The following is a 16147-nucleotide window of genomic DNA, read 5'->3' on the forward strand; positions in this document are numbered from 1 at the left end:
TACATTGGTGGGCCTATACCGCTGCCCTGTGTGCTTCCCATGGTATGGGGCTGCTCCCTGTGCCTCTGTGGGGAGGGATGTTGTCGGGGGGGGGGGGGTGTTCTGGCACCGTCAGGCCGCTCCCCTGTTGATTTGCAATGCTGCCCGGTGGCTCTTTTAGAACAAAATGATAGCCTTGATATTGGCCTATAATTTTTCAGTAGACTAGGCTCAAGATTGGGTTTCTTAAGTAATATATTTAATAACTGCAGATTTAAAGCATTTAGAAACATCCAGAGGTTGGTGATAGATTAATTCATTCCAGCACAGTCGGTCCAAGAGTGGGCCACAGGGCGTTGGTATGGGGTCGAAAGATAGGGTGTGCTTTTAGTAGATGTTAGAAGTTTCGTCAGAACACCCAATGAAATAATATCAAATCTGATAAATGTAGGTGATGTATCAGTGATGGCACCCACCTCAATAACAAGATGTAGTCTTTATGTCTTACAGACATAAAGACATGGATTACCTCTAATTTCCTGCTTTTAACCTCAGATAAAACTGAAGTTATTGTACTTGGCCCCACAAATCTTAGAAACATGGTGTCTAACCAGATCCTTACTCTGGATGGCATTACCCTGACCTCTAGTAATACTGTGAGAAATCTTGGAGTCATTTTTGATCAGGATATGTCATTCAAAGCGCATATTAAACAAATATGTAGGACTGCTTTTTTGCATTTATGCAATATCTCTAAAATCAGAAAGGTCTTGTCTCAGAGTGATGCTGAAAAACTAATTCATGCATTTATTTCCTCTAGGCTGGACTATTGTAATTCATTATTATCAGGTTGTCCTAAAAGTTCCCTAAAAAGCCTTCAGTTAATTCAAAATGCTGCAGCTAGAGTACTGACGGGGACTAGAAGGAGAGAGCATATCTCACCCATATTGGCCTCTCTTCATTGGCTTCCTGTTAATTCTAGAATATAATTTAAAATTCTTCTTCTTACTTATAAGGTTTTGAATAATCAGGTCCCATCTTATCTTAGGGACCTCGTAGTACCATATCACCCCAATAGAGCGCTTCGCTCTCAGACTGCAGGCTTACTTGTAGTTCCTAGGGTTTGTAAGAGTAGAATGGGAGGCAGAGCCTTCAGCTTTCAGGCTCCTCTCCTGTGGAACCAGCTCCCAATTCAGATCAGGGAGACAGACACCCTCTCTACTTTTAAGATTAGGCTTAAAACTTTCCTTTTTGCTAAAGCTTATAGTTAGGGCTGGATCAGGTGACCCTGAACCATCCCTTAGTTATGCTGCTATAGATGTAGACTGCTGGGGGGTTCCCATGATGCACTGTTTTTTTCTCTTTTTGCTCTGTATGCACCACTCTGCATTTAATCATTAGTGATCGATCTCTGCTTCCCTCCACAGCATGTCTTTTTCCTGGTTCTCTCCCTCAGCCCCAACCAGTCCCAGCAGAAGGGAGTTTTTCCTTCCCACTGTAGCCAAGTGCTTGCTCACAGGGGGTCGTTTTGACCGTTGGGGTTTTACATAATTATTGTATGGCCTTGCCTTACAATATAAAGCGCCTTGGGGCAACTGTTTGTTGTGATTTGGCGCTATATAAAAAAATTGATTGATTGATTGATAGTGGCCAGACTCAGGCATGCTGGGATATATTTAACCTAATATCATCTACTTTCTTTTCGAAGTAATGTTAGAAATCTTGGGCTGTAAATGAAGAGCAACTTTCAAGTGGTTATCCGCAGATAAGTGTTGCCACCGTGTTGCCAAGTGTTGTTTTTGTTGATCAAATGAGAGTAATAGGTCTGCTTTGCACCCAGTAATGCATGCTTATAGTCTAGAATAGCATCATGCCACACTAGGTGGAATACTTCTAATTTTGTATGAGGCCATTTTTGCTCGAGACCTCTAGCCTTATACATGAGGTCATGTACAGTGGGGTAAAAAAGTATTTAGTCAGTCGCTGATTGTGCAAGTTCTCTTACTTAGAAAGATGAGAGGTCTGTAATTTTCATCATAGGTACACTTTAACTATGAGAGACAAAATGAGGAAAAACAAAAACTAGGAAATCACATTGTAGGATTTTTAAATAATTTATTTATAAATTATGGTGGAAAATAAGTATTTGGTCACCCACAAACGAGCAAGATTTCTGGCTCTCACAGACCTGTAGCTTCTTTAAGAAGCTCTTCTGTCCTCCACCTGTTACCTGTATTAATGGCACCTTTTGGAACTTATTTGTATAAAAGACACCTGTCCACTGCTTCAAACAGTCAGACTCCAAACTCAACCATGGCCAAGACCAAAGAGCTGTTGAAGGACACCAGGAAGAAAATTGTAGACCTGCACCAGGCTGGGAAGAGTGAATCTACAATAGTCAAGCAGGTTGGTGAGAATAAATCAACTGTGGGAGCAATTGTAAGAAAATGGAAGACATACAAGACCATTGATAATCTCCCTCAATCTGGTCGCTCCACGCAAGATGTCATCCCATGGGGTCAAACTGATCATGAGAACGGTGAACAAAAATCCCAGAACTACACGGAGGGAACTGATGAATGACCAGAGAGCTGGGACCAAAGTAACAAAGGCTACACACTACGCAGAGAGAGACTCAAATCCTGCAGTGCCAGGCGTGTCCCCCTGCTTAAGCCAGTACGTGTCCAGGCCTGTCTGAAGTTTGCCAGAGAGCATATGGATGATCCAGAAGAGGATTGGGAGAATATCATGTGGTCAGATGAAACCAAAATAGAACATTTTGGTAAAAACTCAACTAGTCATGTTTGTAGGAAGAAGAATGCTGAGTTGCATTCCAAGAACACCATATCTACTGTGAAGCATGGGGGTGGAAACATCATGCTTTGGGGCTGTTTTTCTGCAAAGGGGACAGGACGACTGATCTGTGTCAAGGGAAGAATGAACGTGACCATGTATCGTGAGATTTTAAGCCAAAACCTCCTTCCATCTGTGAGAGGATTGCAACGTGGCTGGGTCTTCCAGCATGACAATGACCCCAAACACACCGCTCAGGCAACGAGTGGCTCGGTAAAGACCATTTCAAGGTCCTGGAGTGGCCAAGCCAGTCTACAGACCTCAACCCCATAGAAAATTTTTTGAGGGAGTTGAAAGTCCGTGTTGCCCAGCGACAGCCCCAAAACATCACTGCTCTAGAGGAGATCTGCATGGAGGAATGGACCAAAATACCAGCCACAGTGTGTGCAAACCTGGTGAAGACTTACAGGAAACATTTTACCTCTGTCATTGCCAACAAAGATTATGTTACAAAGTATTGAGTTGAACGTTTGGTATTGACCAAATACTTATTTTCCAGCATAATTTACAAATAAAATCTTGAAAAATCCGACAATGTGATTTCCTTGATTTTTTTTTTTTTTTTTTTTTTTCTCTTTTCTTCTCTCATTTTGTCTCTCACAGTTGAAGTGTAACCTATGATGAAAATTACAGACCTCTCTAAGTAAGAGAACTTGCACAATCAGGGGCTGACTAAATACTTTTTGGCCCCGCTGTAAGTTATCATTGAACCAACGTGAGTGTGTTGTGGGGGGTGGGTAATTTTAATGTAGGTAGTGCAATCATCTTCAGTGGTCTTGAGTGCTGAGTTTAAGCTGTCCACAAGACTGTCTACTGAAGGGTCATTTTCCAAACATGAAGCAACAGGTACTCTGATCAGTTTCTCATTACAGGAAATACAGCAAAGAGACTGTAAACTTAATAAGTTAGTCATCTGAAATCTAACCTTAGTGACATGAAATTTGGGGTTCCACAGGGGTCTGTCTTAGGCCCCCTGATTTTCTCTTTTGTGGCACCCCTTGGGCACATATTGCAGAATTTTGGAATTACCTTTCACTGCTATGCTGCCACATTGTCCTTTGACCTCCACATTAGAGATATTACGAGGACTGCTTTCTTCCACCTTAGAATATAGTGAAGATTCGTCCCATCCTGTCTATGGCTGATGCTGAGACCCTGATCCATGCGTTTATCTCTTCTAGATTGGACTACTGCAATGTTCTATTTTTTGGTTTACCACAGTCCAGCATTAGGGCTCTCCAATTGGTTCAAAATGCTGCAACCAGACTTTTGGCACGAAGCAGAAAGTTTGGCCACATTACACCCATTTTGGCGTCTCTTCACTGGCTTCCTCTCCCAGTGAGATCAGATTTTATGGTTCTGCTAATAGTCTATAAAATTGTTCACTGTGCTTTATCATATTTTTAAAAAGTTCATTGTTTAAAATAAGTTTTGTGAGATTTCATAGTGGACTCTACCTAAAAGCCACAGAAAAAAGTTAGCAGAAGTCATAAAAGTGGTAGCTGTGGTGTTATTGGTTGTGGGTCAATGAAGACGATAGACGTTCAGAAATAACCTACCTGCATGTGTCTGTGTGTCCCGTCACTTATTTGAGGGATATGATGCTTTTCCTCAAAGCTCTGTCTGATCTCCAAGGCTTCATTTTCATTTGGCTCGTAAATCAGCTGTTTAATCTGTCGGCCTTTTCATTACAGTTTTATAAAACATGTACATGATGTAACCGTGCTCTGTGCTACATCACGTAAAAACACATTCCGCCATGCTCATCTCTTTCTGAACAAGTCCTGAAGAAGAAGCATGTTCCTCTGATGTTGCAGTTTCAAAAGAAATGCACAAAGAATAACAGTAATCTTGATGACTCCAGAAAACAAATCCATTATTTATACGGGCGGCTTCTGGGTACAACTCATTTGCGTATGTCACAAGCGGCAGACGTCACAATGCAAAGCATTATGGGATTGCTCGACTGACTGAATCAGATCGTAATCATGGTGCATGTAAACACGCACAGCAAGTGGATCACTTTAGGGCACGTTCATGTAAACAGGACAATCTGATCCACCAATCGGATAGAATTCAATCAGATCAGAAATAAAGTGTCCATGTAAATGTGGCTAATGTAGCTGCAGAAGCTACAACTTTCCACAGTGAGTAAATATGAAGTCTTTTAATCTGACCTGTTGTGACAGCTGAAAACTGTTGTCCACGTAAGACAGGCTTCTTTTTCAAGACAACATCTGGAAATTCTTTAATTTCTTATTGTGAAAATTGCTTGTGAATAAATGTAGAGTGGAGGTGTTTTTAAAAAAGTCAGTTGGTGTTTGCCTGCTCTGGATGTGTTTTTCAGTTCCGTGCTGCTTGTCCTGCCGCCAACAAGAAAAAAACATGACTTATTTTAAAAGTTAAGTCACAGCAGTCCCTTTTTTCATGTCAGCATTCACCACACATTCTTTGTCTCTTCAGCATTCTGCTGTCGGCCATTATGAGCGGGACACACCGTTACACTTGGTAAAAAAAAAAATCATTCTTGCTGTCGCGTGATGTCTTGTGGGCAGGTCTGAGGTTAGAGAGATGGGGTCTTTGCAGCATCATGAGATGACCCCACTTCATGAGATGTCACAGGAAAATAATGATGCTGCGTGGTTGCAAACCCATGAATTTCAGTAAATTTAAACAAATTTACCCAGGAAAACAGGGAACACCCTAATTGAAAATTGGCACGGTGAGATTGTAGCATGATGGTGGCATTATTCGGTTGCTTTGAGAGAGCCCTGAACTGTGAGTGAATCATAGGCCCATATTGCTTGTATTTTTTTAAAGGTCAAATTTCTTATATGTTTATGCAGAAATTATAATTTGTATATGTATGCTGTGCTGTGATGGTCTTATTCACTGTCGTGATGTTTTTCTCTGTCCGAGGCACGGACGAAGTCACATAGGATTACCTGATTGAGGGAGCCAAACCACAGGGGGCCGGAGTGATTGTGAGATACAAGGACTGAAGTAGGTGCTGCATGCTGCTGTCTGCGTTTGAAAGTGACTCTGTCGCGGGAACAGGCCTACTGACTTCTCATCTACTTCATGTTATTATGTTGTTTGATTTCCTGTTTTCTGTTTCTTCGGCACTGTAAAACTTTGCAAAACCTTACAAGTGTTAGCATGGTCTAAGCAGTGGGTCACCCCTCTGAGTCTGGTCTGCTTGAGGTTTCTTCCTCAACAACGTCATAGGGAGTTTTTCCTTACCTCTGTCACCTGTGTTCTTGCCGTAGAGGTTGGTATGGTTTGACCTTACTCGTGTGAAGCGCCTTGAGGCACCTTTGTTGTGATTTGGTGCTGTATAAATTAAAATTGTCTTTATGTTGTTATTTTGTGGTACAGTCTTGACCTTTTTGCAGTTGGTGCTGTGTAGCTTCCAGAGATTTTATATACATCTACTTATACGTGCAACCTTTTAAGATGAAAGTACCGTTATATGATTTTCTTAGCATGTTTTTATTTATTTATTTTTTTTTAACAATACGTTCTTTGGAACCAAGGGCCATATGTAAATTCATGCTTGGTCACATTGCCAGACAAAGGTCTGAATAAATAATAGTTAGTAATTTGAATTCAGAGGGGTAACAAACGCTTCAGGAATCCTCTCAGCTTTAGCCTCAGTCTTTATTAATCTTTGATTTTTATTTATTTTTTTCACAGCAGTGTCCACCACGATATCACAGCTGGCACAAAGGTAAGCTGCTTCCTTTTCATCACCCACACGCTTACCCTGCATCCGGCTGCCTGCTTGCATGTAGGTGCTAAAACAGTATTCTGTGGCATCTAAAAAATGCCTTTGGCTTAAATCATTAAAAATCTGCTGTTAAAAACATCAGCAGTAAAACCACCTGTTTTTGAAGATGCTGTCAAAGTAATGACAGAACTCATGTGTATGTGTGGTTGTACCATATTCGCGTGTCTGAACGCCATGGCTGTTTCACGCAAAATTCTGCTTGAAGTGCAGGTCGCCATTTCCAGAAACTCAGCCCAATATTATGTTTGTTGGACTGGCAGTTTCAATAAAAATGTCCGACTTCCTCACAGATAAAGAATAAATCACCTGTCTGTTTTGTCCTATCCTTGGGTCATGTATTAAATGTATTCCTTGTCAGCTGATGTCTGGTGCAGCGCCAGAAAAAAAAAAATAGTCGATGTGATGTGCACAGTCAGTTTTTTCCATATTAACCACATAGACTATATCTTAGTAGGGATGCTCCGATCAGGTTTTATGCTGTCAATTCCATTACCAGTCAGCCTTGAGTGCTGATGACGATACCAATCACATGGGTTGGCTGTAAATTTTTCAATTTAGTTGTGATGAGTGGTACTGGGCTGGCTACATAAAATCACCTTAATGTAGACAAAAAATACAAAAACCTTGCAGGCACAATGCAGCAACTATCTGTAAAGCAAGAAATGTTTGTGTGTAGGTGTGTGTATGTGGCTCGCATATCTCTGTCAGATCGACCTCAGCTTTCGGATGTGGCTTGCGTATGGCATGATGGTGTGCATCCTTTATTATGAAAATTTTGGGGATTCATTTTCAAAACCTTTATTTTGACATTGTAACATTAATACTTCCAAGATTGCACCCTCTGTCCTGCAAAAGCTCTGTTTGTAGAGCTTAAACCAGCAAACAAAGGTGAAGGCAGTGTTGAAGGTCCACCTCATCTCCGCTCAAAGTTTTGAACATGCACAAAACCTTGTATGAAACTTTGAGATCAGATTACAAAGAAATCATTTTGCAGATGTGAAAATGACTTTTGTCTGACAAAAATGAACACAAACTGATAGTAGCTCTTTCACCATGTGGCTGGGGCTTGTACAATGTTAGCCATGGTCACAGAACACTTCCTGTTTCTTGAGCAATAGAATTAGAACTGTCACAAATAATTCAACTGTCGGCACAACCCTCTTTTCCAACAACCAGTAGTAGACTTTACTAGGGAGGCTGAGTAGTGTGATGCCCCTGTAGGTGGCACACACACTCTGGTCTCCTTTTTTAAAATATGGGGACCACCACCCCAGCTCGCCACTCCTTCTGCACTGTCCCAGACCTCCACGCAATGTTGAAGAGACTTCTCACCTAATTGGCTGGTTGGCCCTGGTTGGCTCTCACTGCGGTATTGTATCACTTCCTGTTCCAGAGCACAGCGGTGTTTTTCTGTATCTGTTAGCTGTTTAATCTGCGCAGTTAGATTGATCTAGTTATCTAGATTACGATTTGTTTCCCAGTGTAATCTTTACGTGCCTTAACTAAAGCACTCCTTCTGCTGAATCACCTCTAAATTATTTACACATTATTCACTTTGCATGTTTTTAGGAATCCGCTAGCTTAGCGTAGCTACTAGCTCTTAGCCGATTTAGCATGGCGGCTTCTCCTGTCTCTCCCGCACTTTTCTGCTCTGGGTGTGAAATGTTTAGTTATTCCTCGGCCTCCTTTAGCAGTAACGGTACTTGTAATAAGTGTAGCTTATTCGTAGCTTTGGAGGCCAGGCTGGGCGAATTGGAGACTCGGCTCCGCACCGTGGAAAATTCTACAGCTAGCCAGGCCCCTGTAGTCGGTGCGGACCAAGGTAGCTTAGCCGCCGTTAGTTACCCCCTGGCAGATCCAGAGCAGCCGGGAAAGCAGGCCGACTGGGTGACTGTGAGGAGGAAGCGTAGCCCTAAACAGAAGCCCCGTGTACACCGCCAACCCGTTCACATCTCTAACCGCTTTTCCCCACTCGACGACACACCCGCCGAGGATCAAACTCTGGTTATTGGCGACTCTGTTTTGCGAAATGTGAAGTTAGCGACACCAGCAACCATAGTCAATTGTCTTCCGGGGGCCAGAGCAGGCGACATTGAAGGAAATTTGAAACTGCTGGCTAAGGCTAAGCGTAAATTTGGTAAGAATGTAATTCACGTCGGCAGTAATGACACCCGGTTACGCCAATCGGAGGTCACTAAAATTAACATTAAATCGGTGTGTAACTTTGCAAAAACAATGTCGGAGTCTGTAGTTTTCTCTGGGCCCCTCCCCAATCAGACCGGGAGTGACATGTTTAGCCGCATGTACTCCTTGAATTGCTGGCTGTCTGAGTGGTGTCCAAAAAATGAGGTGGGCTTCATAGATAACTGGCAAAGCTTCTGGGGAAAACCTGGTCTTGTTAGGAGAGACGGCATCCATCCCACTTTGGATGGAGCAGCTCTCATTTCTAGAAATCTGGCCAATTTTCTTAAATCCTCCAAACCGTGACTATCCAGGGTTGGGACCAGGAAGCAGAGTTGTAGTCTTACACACCTCTCTGCAGCTTCTCTCCCCCTGCCATCCCCTCATTACCCCATCCCCGTAGAGATGGTGCCTGCTCCCAGACCACCAATAACCAGCAAAAATCTATTTAAGCATAAAAATTCAAAAAGAAAAAATAATATAGCACCTTCAACTGCACCACAGACTAAAACAGTTAAATGTGGTCTATTAAACATTAGGTCTCTCTCTTCTATGTCCCTGTTGATAAATGATATAATAATTGATCAACATATTGATTTATTCTGCCTTACAGAAACCTGGTTACAGCAGGATGAATATGTTAGTTTAAATGAGTCAACACCCCCGAGTCACACTAACTGTCAGAATGCTCGTAGCACGGGCCGGGGCGGAGGATTAGCAGCAATCTTCCATTCCAGCTTATTAATTAATCAAAAACCCAGACAGAGCTTTAATTCATTTGAAAGCTTGACTCTTAGTCTTGTCCATCCAAATTGGAAGTCCCAAAAACCAGTTTTATTTGTTATTATCTATCGTCGACCTGGTCGTTACTGAGTTTCTCTGTGAATTTTCAGACCTTTTGTCTGACTTAGTGCTTAGCTCAGATAAGATAATTATAGTGGGCGATTTTAACATCCACACAGATGCTGAGAATGACAGCCTCAACACTGCATTTAATCTATTATTAGACTCTATTGGCTTTGCTCAAAAAGTAAATGAGTCCACCCACCACTTTAATCATATCTTAGATCTTGTTCTGACTTATGGTATGGAAATAGAAGACTTAACAGTATTCCCTGAAAACTCCCTTCTGTCTGATCATTTCTTAATAACATTTACATTTACTCTGATGGACTACCCAGCAGTGGGGAATAAGTTTCATTACACTAGAAGTCTTTCAGAAAGCGCTGTAACTAGGTTTAAGGATATGATTCCTTCTTTATGTTCTCTAATGCCATATACCAACACAGTGCAGAGTAGCTACCTAAACTCTGTAAGTGAGATAGAGTATCTCGTCAATAGTTTTACATCCTCATTGAAGACAACTTTGGATGCTGTAGCTCCTCTAAAAAGAGAGCTTTAAATCAGAAGTGCCTGACTCCGTGGTATAACTCACAAACTCGTAGCTTAAAGCAGATAACCCGTAAGTTGGAGAGGAAATGGTGTCTCACTAATTTAGAAGATCTTCACTTAGCCTGGAAAAAGAATCTGTTGCTCTATAAAAAAGCCCTCCGTAAAGCTAGGACGTCTTTCTACTCATCACTAATTGAAGAAAATAAGAACAACCCCAGGTTTCTTTTCAGCACTGTAGCCAGGCTGACAGAGTCAGAGCTCTATTGAGCTGAGTATTCCATTAACTTTAACTAGTAATGACTTCATGACTTTCTTTGCTAACAAAATTGTAACTATTAGAGAAAAAATTACTCATAACCATCCCAAAGACGTATCGTTATCTTTGGCTGCTTTCAGTGATGCCGGTATTTGGTTAGACTCTTTCTCTCCGATTGTTCTGTCTGAGTTATTTTCATTAGTTACTTCATCCAAACCATCAACATGTTTATTAGACCCCATTCCTACCAGGCTGCTCAAGGAAGCCCTACCATTATTTAATGATTCGATCTTAAATATGATCAGTCTATCTTTGTTAGTTGGCTATGTACCACAGGCTTTTAAGGTGGCAGTAATTAAACCATTACTTAAAAAGCCATCACTTGACCCAGCTATCTTAGCTAATTATAGGCCAATCTCCAACCTTCCTTTTCTCTCAAAAATTCTTGAAAGGGTAGTTGTAAAACAGCTAACTGATCATCTGCAGAGGAATGGTCTATTTGAAGAGTTTCAGTCAGGTTTTAGAATTCATCATAGTACAGAAACAGCATTAGTGAAGGTTACAAATGATCTTCTTATGGCCTCGGACAGTGGACTCATCTCTGTGCTTGTTCTGTTAGACCTCAGTGCTGCTTTTGATACTGTTGACCATAAAATTTTATTACAGAGATTAGAGCATGCCATAGGTATTAAAGGCACTGCGCTGCGGTGGTTTGAATCATATTTGTCTAATAGATTACAATTTGTTCATGTAAATGGGGAATCTTCTTCACAGACTAAAGTTAACTATGGAGTTCCACAAGGTTCTGTGCTAGGACCAATTTTATTCACTTTATACATGCTTCCCTTAGGCAGTATTATTAGATGGTATTGCTTAAATTTTCATTGTTACGCAGATGATACCCAGCCTTATCTATCCATGAAGCCAGAGGACACACACCAATTAGATAAACTGCAGGATTGTCTTACAGACATAAAGACATGGATGACCTCTAATTTCCTGCTTTTAAACTCAGATAAAACTGAAGTTATTGTACTTGGCCCCACAAATCTTAGAAACATGGTGTCTAACCAGATCCTTACTCTGGATGGCATTACCCTGACCTCTAGTAAATCTTGGAGTCATTTTTGATCAGGATATGTCATTCAAAGCGCATATTAAACAAATATGTAGGACTGCTTTTTTGCATTTACGCAATATCTCTAAAATCAGAAAGGTCTTGTCTCAGAGTGATGCTGAAAAACTAATTCATGCATTTATTTCCTCTAGGCTGGACTATTATAATTCATTATCAGGTTGTCCTAAAAGTTCCCTAAAAAGCCTTCAGTTAATTCAAAATGCTGCAGCTAGAGTACTGACGGGGACTAGAAGGAGAGAGCATATCTCACCCATATTGGCCTCTCTTCATTGGCTTCCTGTTAATTCTAGAATAGAATTTAAAATTCTTCTTCTTACTTATAAGGTTTTGAATAATCAGGTCCCATCTTATCTTAGGGACCTCGTAGTACCATATCACCCCAATAGAGCGCTTCGCTCTCAGACTGCAGGCTTACTTGTAGTTCCTAGGGTTTGTAAGAGTAGAATGGGAGGCAGAGCCTTCAGCTTTCAGGCTCCTCTCCTGTGGAACCAGCTCCCAATTCAGATCAGGGAGACAGACACCCTCTCTACTTTTAAGATTAGGCTTAAAACTTTCCTTTTTGCTAAAGCTTATAGTTAGGGCTGGATCAGGTGACCCTGAACCATCCCTTAGTTATGCTGCTATAGACGTAGACTGCTGGGGGTTCCCATGATGCACTGTTTCTTTCTCTTTTTGCTCTGTATGCACCACTCTGCATTTAATCATTAGTGATCGATCTCTGCTCCCCTCCACAGCATGTCTTTTTCCTGGTTCTCTCCCTCAGCCCCAACCAGTCCCAGCAGAAGACTGCCCCTCCCTGAGCCTGGTTCTGCTGGAGGTTTCTTCCTGTTAAAAGGGAGTTTTTCCTTCCCACTGTAGCCAAGTGCTTGCTCACAGGGGGTCGTTTTGACCGTTGGGGTTTTACATAATTATTGTATGGCCTTGCCTTACAATATAAAGCGCCTTGGGGCAACTGTTTGTTGTGATTTGGCGCTATATAAAAAAATTGATTGATTGATTGATTGATCTGGTGTCATCGGTGCATAAACAACAACAATAAAAAGAAAATGAAAAAAATAATTCTGGAAGAAGTAAAGGAGTAAATTTGCTCTTTTAATGATGAAATCCTGGATGAAAACCTTTCTGAATCAATTTTTCACACTTTTCTGTTTCACAGAGTCAGTGACTATGTTTACATGCAGCCAATAACCCTTTCATAACCGGAATATTAGCAATAACCTGGTTGCGCACAGCCATGTAAACACCCACAAAAATCCGAATATACTCATATTCCGTTTTTTAAAAACCAGAATATGACCCCTGGGTTACTCCTTTTCTAACCTGAGTATCAGGTCATATAAACGCATATCGGAATATTCCCATAGAAAGGAACATTATTTTGTGTTCTGCGCATGTCCTATGCGCAAGGAATCTTGGTCTTTTGAGTACGCTGACTACTAGTATGCGGCACGCTCAGCCCACCGGACACCACAGAAGCAGATGTAAACAAGCATGGGGAAATCCAGACGTGGCAGCACAGCACCACACTTATGGAGTGAGGAGGAAACCGAGTACTTCATTAGTATCGTGAAAGACATGAATATAATGTCTTCTATTGACGGTAGAAAGTACTGAGATAACGACATTTACAAGAAGGTGGCTGAAAAGTTACGCGAAGCAGGATTTGCACGAACGCCAGACCAAATCAAGCACCGGTGGAAGACGTGCGTCACTGTTTAGATGGGATATTCCAAATGATACCAATGACCATGTATACAGGAGTAACTCTGTCTGCTTTAGCATGGAAACGGGTTATTCCTAATGAGTCAGAAACCGGAATATTGACCTTATCCCGAATATTAACGGCATGTAAACGTAGCCTGTGATGAAGCTGTATGGAGCTAAATCCAGGCCAAAGGTTTTGTAATCTGAAAATAAAAAAAGATTGAAAAAAATTAATTTTGAAACTGAAAATTCAGTGTTTGTTCTTGAATTTTATAATCATTTAAAAAGTATTATTAAAATAAAAATAAGTGTAATATATATTTTTTTTCAAGTTTAAATATATTTTTGATTCAGCTCTAATTGATCAAATTTTCATTCATATTTATTTTTTTCACTTTCAGATGTTCGATTGGCTTCGATTGAGAGGGGCGTGGAATTGTGAGTGACAGCAGAACAATCGGTCCTCACATGATGTTGCGTTCAGGAAACGTTGTTACTTTGATAGATAATGACTCTGCTCCCGTCTCGTTTATTTATTACGCGGCTGGTGCGTGAAAGAAAATAGAGAGAATAAAAGTTTATTATGAGGCTTTAAACCCTCGAGATAAAGCTGTTTATTGTGATCGATGTGTAACAGTTGGTTCAGTGGATCTGTATGTTGTACCGGATAGTGAATTTAATGACGATGTAACAGTGTCCGGCAGTTTCAGAGCATAAACTTAATATGACCAGAACCAAGCAGACTGCCTGTAAATCCAAACCCGCCCGAAGAGTGCTCCGGCAACCGGGGGGTGTGACGAAGCCTCACCGTTACAGGCCCGGCACTGAGGTGCTGAGAGAGATCCACCGCTACCAGAAATCCACCGAGCTGCTGATCCACAAGCTGCCGACCACGTCAGCCTCACTGGCCTCCTGCAGAGCATCACAGCGGAGCTCTGAAAGCGGAGGTTGGTCTTGAAGTCCTGAGCGATTTCTCTCACCAGGTGCTGGAAGGGCAGCTTTTGGATCAGCAGCTCGGTGGATTTCTGATAGCGGCGGAGTGCCACAGTGCCGGGCCTGTAACGGTGAGGCTTCGTCACACCCCCCGGTTGCCGGAGCACTCTTCCGGGTGGCTTTGGATTTCCGGGCGGTCTGCTTGGTTGTGTCCATATTAAAGCTTCCTTCAGATCTGCTGATCCATGTCTCTGTGTGTGTCACTTAGAAAGCTCGTAACACTCCGCTGCAGCCTGTAAAATGAGCGACCTGCCTCATTTTACAGGCTGCGATGTTGCGCTGCGTTCACGGTCTTGTGTTCATTTGGGACACTTTTTTTTTTTTTTTTAGGTATAGGTGTTAAACTTTATAGTTTTGCATTTTCCAGTTTTTAAATATCAAAAATGACCAAGAGTGGTCTAGAATGACTTGTAATAGACATCTTTAGCATCACTTTATTTACAGGTATCAAGACAACACAGTGGAGAGAAAGTGTTACGTCATTATCTATCAAAGAACCCACGTTTCCTGAAAGCAGACTGATTGCTCTCAATCAAAGCCACGCCCTCCCGTTGCCAAAAGTTTGAAACTGAAAAATAAGATCTGAAAGTGAAAAAAGATCTGAAGGTGAAAAAAAGAAATATGAATGAAAATAAATTAATTGATCAAAATAACTAGAGCTGAATCAAAAATGTATTTAAATTGAAAAATATATATCTTACACTTATTTTAATTTTGATAATACTTTTTAAATGATTATAAAATTCAAGAACAAACATTGAATTTTCAGTTTCAGAATTTATTTTTTCAATCTTTTTATTTTCAGATTACAAAACTACAGATACATTTAAATTTTTGGCATGGATTTAACTCCATAAAGATGATGGTTGATTAAAATTGCTTCGCTGCTTTTTTTCTCTCTGTCTGTCTGCTCATTACTGAGTTTTTAAAATGCTTATCACAAAGCGTTCTTTTTTTTTTTTTTTTTTTTTTTTTTTTACGACATGCAAGTTTTATAAGTCCGCGGACGCTGATCTGTGTGTTACAGATACAAATCAGTTTCCTCGGATTCGTGGAGATAAAATGCCACTCAAAGCCTGGCTGTTACGACAGTTGTCGTAAAGAGGGACTGGTTGGTTGCTGCGGCGACATTGTGTTTCTCCTGTGCGAAGCTTAGCTAAACGTAGCATGTGGACATCGCAAACTTAGAACTTTCAAGTTTTTAAAAGAAGAATTTTGCAGCATCAGACAGAGCGAAGATGGCGAGAAAGACGGTTTGGAAAAGTCTGATAAGGACAAGAATCCGTGGAATTGTTGCTGGCTTCATCAACACACCTGAAAGATAAACGGCAAAAGCGAACTGGTAAGAATTTTTTCTCTCTCTGGAAAATAAACATTGTGCTGTTCAAACAGGATTTCAGAAAAGATTATGTGCCTTTTTTCTTTAATTAATCTAGACTTTCATTAAAAAAACGACTTTGTGGCTTTGAATGAATTTAGGCTACATGAATTTACACAACAATGTAAATTAGTTTTATTAATGTGGACTTTTTTCATGGGAAAAAAAGACTGGCTTTGAGTGGATTTACAGGAATGAGTGGCTTTTTACTATAAGGTGTGTTATTGATATTTTACCATGATTTTTAAAATATTCCACAAGCTTTAGCTGTGGTTTTTGAAATACTTTAACAGTCTTTTCAGTCTTCATAAATTTCATGTAGTTTAATTGTTCTGAGTTAATGCATAATTTGGTTTACAATTAAAAGGAAAATCATTCCAGGTCCTACTTCCACATCATATTCTGTTATTTCAACATCATCATTGACGGTTCAAATGAAAGGTTGAATCTAGGATCATTTAAATATGCACTAATTTTGAGATT

At 40.8% G+C, this 16147-nt stretch overlaps 1 protein-coding gene across 2 annotated transcripts in view; it reads left to right on the top strand.

Moving 5' to 3' along the window:
* The window catches only part of LOC117518201 (polypyrimidine tract-binding protein 1-like), a 131854-nt gene that overhangs the window by 24786 nt on the left and 90921 nt on the right, over window positions 1-16147 (top strand). Inside the window, exon 2 of one of the 2 annotated variants that reach the window (XM_034179261.1) lies at window positions 6529-6562. In XM_034179261.1, coding sequence (XP_034035152.1) covers window positions 6529-6562 — 34 coding nt within the window. The remainder of the gene's footprint in view (window positions 1-6528; window positions 6563-16147) is intronic. The other variant, XM_034179262.1, reaches the window with a different exon arrangement.

This window comes from Thalassophryne amazonica, chromosome 10, assembly GCF_902500255.1.
Source record: "Thalassophryne amazonica chromosome 10, fThaAma1.1, whole genome shotgun sequence".
In the NCBI taxonomy this organism is placed as follows: domain Eukaryota; kingdom Metazoa; phylum Chordata; class Actinopteri; order Batrachoidiformes; family Batrachoididae; genus Thalassophryne; species Thalassophryne amazonica.